Source organism: Takifugu rubripes, chromosome 16, assembly GCF_901000725.2.
Source record: "Takifugu rubripes chromosome 16, fTakRub1.2, whole genome shotgun sequence".
Taxonomy (NCBI): domain Eukaryota; kingdom Metazoa; phylum Chordata; class Actinopteri; order Tetraodontiformes; family Tetraodontidae; genus Takifugu; species Takifugu rubripes.
The window spans coordinates 7,476,097-7,482,672 of record NC_042300.1 but is presented as its reverse complement, the minus strand read 5'-3'; the positions used below and the strand labels follow the sequence as shown (position 1 = coordinate 7,482,672).

The 6,576-nt window shown below is 46.2% G+C and overlaps 1 protein-coding gene across 2 annotated transcripts; it reads left to right on the top strand.

Moving 5' to 3' along the window:
- Positions 1-396: 396 nt before the first annotated feature.
- Positions 397-6,262, top strand: gpatch2 (G patch domain containing 2). Of its 2 annotated transcripts, none has more exons than XM_011611993.2 (10): positions 397-878; positions 1,427-1,670; positions 1,775-2,328; positions 2,492-2,556; positions 2,675-2,872; positions 3,300-3,420; positions 3,714-3,753; positions 3,897-3,961; positions 4,101-4,189; positions 5,267-6,262. In XM_011611993.2, the coding sequence occupies exons 1-10, from the start codon at positions 829-831 to the stop codon at positions 5,434-5,436; spliced, it is 1,596 nt and encodes a 531-aa protein (XP_011610295.1). In that variant the 5' UTR covers positions 397-828; the 3' UTR covers positions 5,437-6,262. The 2 variants fall into 2 exon arrangements, with proteins under 2 accessions (XP_011610295.1, XP_029705679.1); XM_029849819.1 differs by having other exon boundaries at positions 399-878; positions 1,775-2,325.
- Positions 6,263-6,576: the final 314 nt, after the last annotated feature.

Genomic DNA, 6,576 nt, shown 5'->3' with positions numbered 1-6,576 from the left:
TTTTCCCCCAATAGACAGTCTGAGCTGACCCCTAGCGTCCAAAATGTAAATTACACAAGGATTTGTTATTTAAAATGTAAGAAAACCGGGAAATTACTGCGCTGCAGCATATACCACATGGAAAATTAAGGGGTAATTCGGTCAAACAAATTTTAGGTTTAAACTTCAAACGGCAACGGGAGCGTCATGGCTAGTCTCTATAATGTATTTGGTAATAAATGCACTGGACAAAAATATTGGACATCAAAAAGGTACAACCTTGTCCTTCCAAGAAACTACATTCTATGAGTTCGATTTACTGCAGAAATCGCTCTCAACACATACACAACTTTTAATTTGAACGCCTGCAAATTCTATTTCCGGTTTCCGACTTCCGTGCGGGATTTTCCAGTGTAAAATTTGTCTAATGGAGCACATAATCCTTAATTCATTGCGCCAAAGCTAAATTGCGACGTTAATATTACGTGTTTGCGCATATTTGCACTATTACAGTGACGCCCTAAGACCACACAACTCCGTTAAATGATAAAATGTCACTTTTCCTCAGACACCCTTGACGACACACTTAACGTACAAACACTACAACTTAATCATTGCTATTGTGGAGCATATTACGGAGTGAAACATTGTAAATTACAAAGATCTTTCGAGGGGAAAAAGTCTGGAAGGCGCTCCGGTGCACTGTCCCCGTGTCGCCACTGGCTTTCTCGGTCCTGTCCGGTCGCTTGCTGCTAGCTGCTCGTTAGCTTTTGTGCCAAGATGATGTCTGTGTTGTGTCAGTGTTTGTCTGCTGTTTCTGGCTAAACTTATTTGGTATTTTGCGGTTTAATGTTCCGTGCGGCAAACCTAAAAAGCATCGGTAAAGCAGGAACCGGCTGGTACGTGCTCTTTGGAAACATTTAGACCGAACATATTGTCCAACTCCACTTTCTTGAATCGGACAGCTACTCAGCTAGCGCTCAAGTAGCAGCGATGCTAATCTGATTACTGTATTATTCCGATATTTTTAACCATTATAGTCATCCAGCAATAGTTGTCCGCGTCGATAGAGAAGGTGTTTACGGGGGTTTTGTTGAAATTTGAAAGACGTAATGATCCGTAACATCATCTAAAATGATTTATTCAAGCCCATGGAGCTAATAACGCATCAAAGCAGCAAGCTAAATGTAGGGATGTTGTCACCGCCATTCCGGAGTAGTATTTTAATCAAAATTGTGTCGTCACATTTAATGTTTAAATCTAAGGCCGTTAAGTTTTGTAGTTGGTCGTGAGTCAACTTGACTGCCAAAGCAAAAGTACGAATAAAAATAGCATTAGCTTGTGGGTTAGCTTTAGGTTTGTTATGGCATTTATTACAACTCACTCCAGGTTTTTTAAAAGTGATTTTAAGCTGACACGTGAATGCAGACTGTTGTCCTTAACACAGGCACTTTCGCCGGACAATGGACGAGTTGGTCCATGACCTGGTGTCAGCATTGGAGGAAAGTTCTGAGCAAGCCGCCCGGGGTGGCTTTGGTGATGGGGGCGACCATGCTCTGGCCGTGGGGTGCCTGCTCAAGAGGCAAGCTCGGAAACGCAGAGGTCGGAAACGACGCTCGGACAACCCTCATCCACCCTGGGAGACAGGTCATCTGAGTGAGGGCTCAGAGTCCAGTGTGGAGGATCACAAGGTGAGTGCGGTCCAGTGAATCCACAAGAACCCAGCAATTCCCGTCTGGAATGCTCCAGTCTTGTGATAAACGGAAGTGGCTAAGATGTTACCAAACTGTTGCAGGACTACCGGGCTAATGCAGGGGGGATGTCCGCTGCCAATAGCCACGCTCGTGACAACAGTGACTCAGACGAACAGCTCGGACCCAAGCGGCGAAGCCTCCTAACAGCAGATGTGGGACGCAGCAAGCGGCCGCTTTGGCCAGACGACTTGGGAGTGCTAGGATCTGCAGAGGGAACTCGCAGCCTCAGACGAAGGCGCAAGGTCAAACGTATGGCTGTAGACCCTCCCGTGGACCCGGAACCTCCCACTGTCACCATGTTGGGCCCCCCGCCGGTCCCCAAAGCACGCATCGGTGGAAGGCACCATAGACTCAGTAGTGGTGAAGGCAGGGGAGGCATGGAGCTCTATGGAATTGGACTGGTTGCCGGGCCAGTTGGAGGGAAGAACAGGGTGAAGAAGAGGAAACTGGCTACGCATAAGTTGGGATTCGAAGCTGCAGATGAAGGCGTCGTAGTGGAGAGTGAGGATGCCATCTCTTCCCCAACGGAAGGATCGAAAGACAAGATGGAGTTGGAGGAGCAGAAGGGTTCAGATGAGGAAATGAGTGACAGGTGGTTAGTGTTTGGTAGCCTTCTTTTCATGTCCTGCATTTCAAATTGAAAAACTGTCCTCTCGTTTGTAAGGTAAAGATACACCTGGTCCAATTTTGGTATCGACGACACCCTGAGCTTGAAAAGTCTACTCAAATGATCTCATTTCAATTTTCATCCACTGTAGTGAGACCAGCAGTGTCAGCAACAGCAGCGACGGAGGCCTTTATACCAATGATGAGGGGAGACAAGGTACATCGCTGAAGTCATGGGTTTGACTCAAGCACGTGTTTGTCTGTTTTGTGTGGTTGGAAAAGAGAAACTTAATACGAACCCTTCGTGCTTTAAGAGCGTGTTCACTTCATTTCAGGTGATGACGAGCAAAGTGACTGGTTTTATGAGGGTGAGCTTGGTTCTGGGTCAGCTCCTGGGGGTGCATGTGGGATAGCCGGAGTGGTTCCCTGGTGGGAGAGGGAGACAGGTTCTGGGGAGCTCGACCTAGTGGACCCGGTCTTCAACAGCATTCTCACTGGATCCTTTCCACTCATGAGCCCTGGAGCTCAGAGAGGTAAACCGATCACTTGGGTCATAAACATGTGCTTGTTGACGATACTAATGCGTGTGTAAAGTTTCAGAATAGCAGTAAGAAATGGACAGGATGACATCACATTGGTGACCTTGTTGTCCTTTCGTTTGCGACCACTAGGTGGCAGACACAAAACACAGACTGCACAGTTGGGTGGCCAGAAGTCCTACTGTCTGTACGAAAAATGCCAGATTTAATCAGCAAAGAGTATAATTTGCATCTAATCCACTATTTTAGCCTATTGTGTTTGCAACTTGTGCTTCTTTCTAATTAAATGTGTCTCTAAATGTGTGCCACCTGATGTATGTTCTCTTCTGTTTTGTGAAGGCAAACTTAAGAATGAAAGAGCAATCCTCGAATCTCAGTGTCCCGATTTCTGTTGCTGATGAACCCGTGCTGTGTCTGACAGGGTTCCAGGCCCGTCTGAGTCGTCTCCATGGCAACCAGGAAGCGTCTGAGGCAGGACTGCAGGGCAGCACCAGCCAAGGCTTCAGTGATAGACTGGGGAGACAAAGCCAGGACTCGCATGAGTGAGTCCACTTCCATATAAAACAGCTTTTAACTCAAAAAATCTTTCCTCTACAAATGATCAGTCTGGATTTCTTGTAGGAAACTTTGTAATGTTCATTTCACAAGTTGAGGTTGCTAATCGTTAAAAGATTGAAAGGGCTGTTGGGTCCTTTATAGAAGTTTAAATGCTGGACGGGGGCCAAAAAGGTTACTTTGACAACAACAATGATGAATAACAGTTAGACCTCAGTCTTTGGAATTCTACCTTGATGAACTTTTGAAAGCCTGAAGCTCCTTCTTATTTCTCCCACAGGCCTTGGTTTAGTTCAGGGTCAAGGAGGGAACACGGTCAGGTGAGCCTTGTTTTCTTCACACAATTTATTCCTTTTTAAACGTAATACATTGTGCAGATCTCTTACCATGAGCCAGTGTTATTGGTGCAGTCTTGTTCCACGGGTCCCTTTTTCTTTTCTTTTTTTACTCGCTTCCTCTTCAGTTGCACTGGGACCCTCGTTCAGAGAAAGGCCATCGGAGGAGCTGCTCTGTAAAAACAGCCAGTCGGTGAGAAAGAAACAATTTTCTCCGGTGCTCAAAGCAGTTTGATAACCTTGTTTTCGGAGCAGTAGCAGCGCCGGTATGGATGTCTAAAAGAAAAACTAATGGCGCCACCGTTTGTTGTCTTGCCTGACTGATTTTGTAGACAGACCAGCGGGCACCTGGGCTCTTTATGCACGGGAGATGTCAAGCGGAGGAGAAAAGCAGCACCCCTTGGTTCTACGGCCCCCTCAGGTATTGGATGAGCACCTAGTCACACCCCTCAGACCATCTGTCCCTTTTGCCAACTGTTTTTTTTTCCTGTTTTTGGCTCCGGCTTTACTCTCACACCTAAACTGTGTGTTCAGCAGCCCGATTCCTCCCACTCTCGTGCACGCTCCAGGGACCGAGTTAAAAATAAGCATTTCACTACATTTTTCAGAAAAAATTAATTGAGAGAAGGGAGTCCCTCGTCCTTCATCCCCCTCTTCCTCTTCTCCTCACCCTCTCATTAAACCCCTGCTTTAGCTCTTAACCCCCTTTTCCTTCGAAGCTTTTTCGGACAAGACTCAGCTGGATAGTCATGCTGTCAGAGCAGAGATACTGGATTAGCTCTTAGCCATTAACACTTGTAAACCCCCCCCACCACCACTCTCTATACCTCTGGGGACGTTGATGCTTTTGGAAGGAAAAGACAGCTGCTGTTCGGAAATCTACCCATTATAACCAATTGAGCCTAAAGACCTGCCTCATTTTAGGTAATCTTTTACATCTTGATACCTCTAATTTGTATTCACAAAAACTCATATTTCAGCTTCTAAAATTGTGCCTTTTAAAGGAGCATTACTATTATTAGCTATTAATAACTCAGCTGCTCCAGTAGGAGGTATATTTCATGGAAATGTCAGGCACATTCGAAGCCTTCAAATGGGAACAGGGTCGGCTGTTGGCGACGTCTGCTGCCAAATTCACCAGGCACCCGGTGCTCCGTACAAATACAGATGGGATTAGGAAGTGGGAAAGGTCGGTGGGTGCCAGCGTGGTGGACTTCCAGGAAGGATGAGGCCGAAACGACCGCTGTCTGAGCCAGACAGACACGGCCGTGCCATGCGACTGGAAAGTTGATTACATGATCACATTACTTAGACGTAGGTCAACGGTTTTAATGGACTAATGATGTCACAAGTTTACCATCACCTGCAATAGCTTACAAATGCACCGGTGTAGTCAACCAATCCTAAAAAAAAAAAAAGCATACTTCGACAACTAAAAAGGGAAACGACTACGGGGAAATTAAAATATCCCCTTTCTAACGCTGGACCTTTCTTTCAGGATTGGTTGGGGAGAGCGCTCCCCCCATCCCTGACTCCAACATGGGAAGCCGGATGCTGCAAAGCATGGGCTGGAGCCCGGGCATGGGCCTGGGTCCGGACGGCAGGGGCATCACAGAGCCCATCAGGGCAACGCAGAGGCCCAAAGGAGCAGGGTTGGGTTTTAACTGATGACCCGTCGTAGTTCCTGGCTCATCATTGGTGGCCCCAACCTTTCCAAGTAGTGGCAGGGATGCTTTACTGCTCAGCATGGTTTTAAAAAAAGATTATTCTAATAATCCAGGAATGTGAGTCAGGCATAGGACTGAAGCTTAACCCAGCACCAGAGTCTACAGCGGAGAAACCTTCCCATATTGGGAAAACTGGGAGAAGATACCCACATGCAAATGGAGACGATGAATGACTGAAACATGAGCCAGTGAAGCCGGCATGCTGCCTCAGCCCCGTTACCTCAAACACATCAAGAGACGAGAAATGTGCTGGAATTGCTGCAGACGACCGCAGCAGCTTTCTGACTTCAGTCCGCAGTGTTGGTTAATTAATGAGAAATGTTTTGTCTGATATTGCACAAGAACATGATTCCCCGGTTATATTAATAGGGGATAACCTTCATTTCTGCTCCTTTCATCTAGGTTAGGGTGAACTGTACGGGTGAACCATTTTATTATTTCCAGTTATTGCACACAGTTATGTCATTCAGAATGTTTTAGATCCTCCCAAATACCATGTTCTGATTTAAAAAGTCCCAGAAATGATTGGAATTAGGCCATTTTAATATTTTAGAATTAGACCGACTGGAGGAACGTTGCCATTCTGATAAACATCAGTTCACATTTGCCCAGGCCGAATGAAAATTGAAAAGATTGCGGTTAATTCCCATTTTTATTCAGATTGTTCTAGATTCCCTGCAATGCCAAGATTGTCCTAAATGCAGATGTGACTTCAGCACAGGTAGAGCGATTCAGATTTCAGTGAATAAAAATGATACGACATATCAGCGTTTGTCTCCTCTGATCTGTTGTGGCCGCTGAGCGCAAGAGTGTCTGAGGCTAATTCGAAGCTACTCCCTTAAGTTCAACCTTTAAATAAAACTCTTTAGCTGTGCTGTCGTTTTAAATCCCCCCCCCCCTTCAATTTAAAACCCTTGAAATGACTTCAAGGCTCCGATTTGTGACCTCGGCTGACGTCAAAGTGACGGAAAACTTTCTGTCCTTGACGCCTCTTAAACCACTCAAAAGTCCCGTCCCGGGGAGAACGCGCCCGTCCGACTCCATCAACACGCGCATCACATTCACGTGCTGACTCGACATG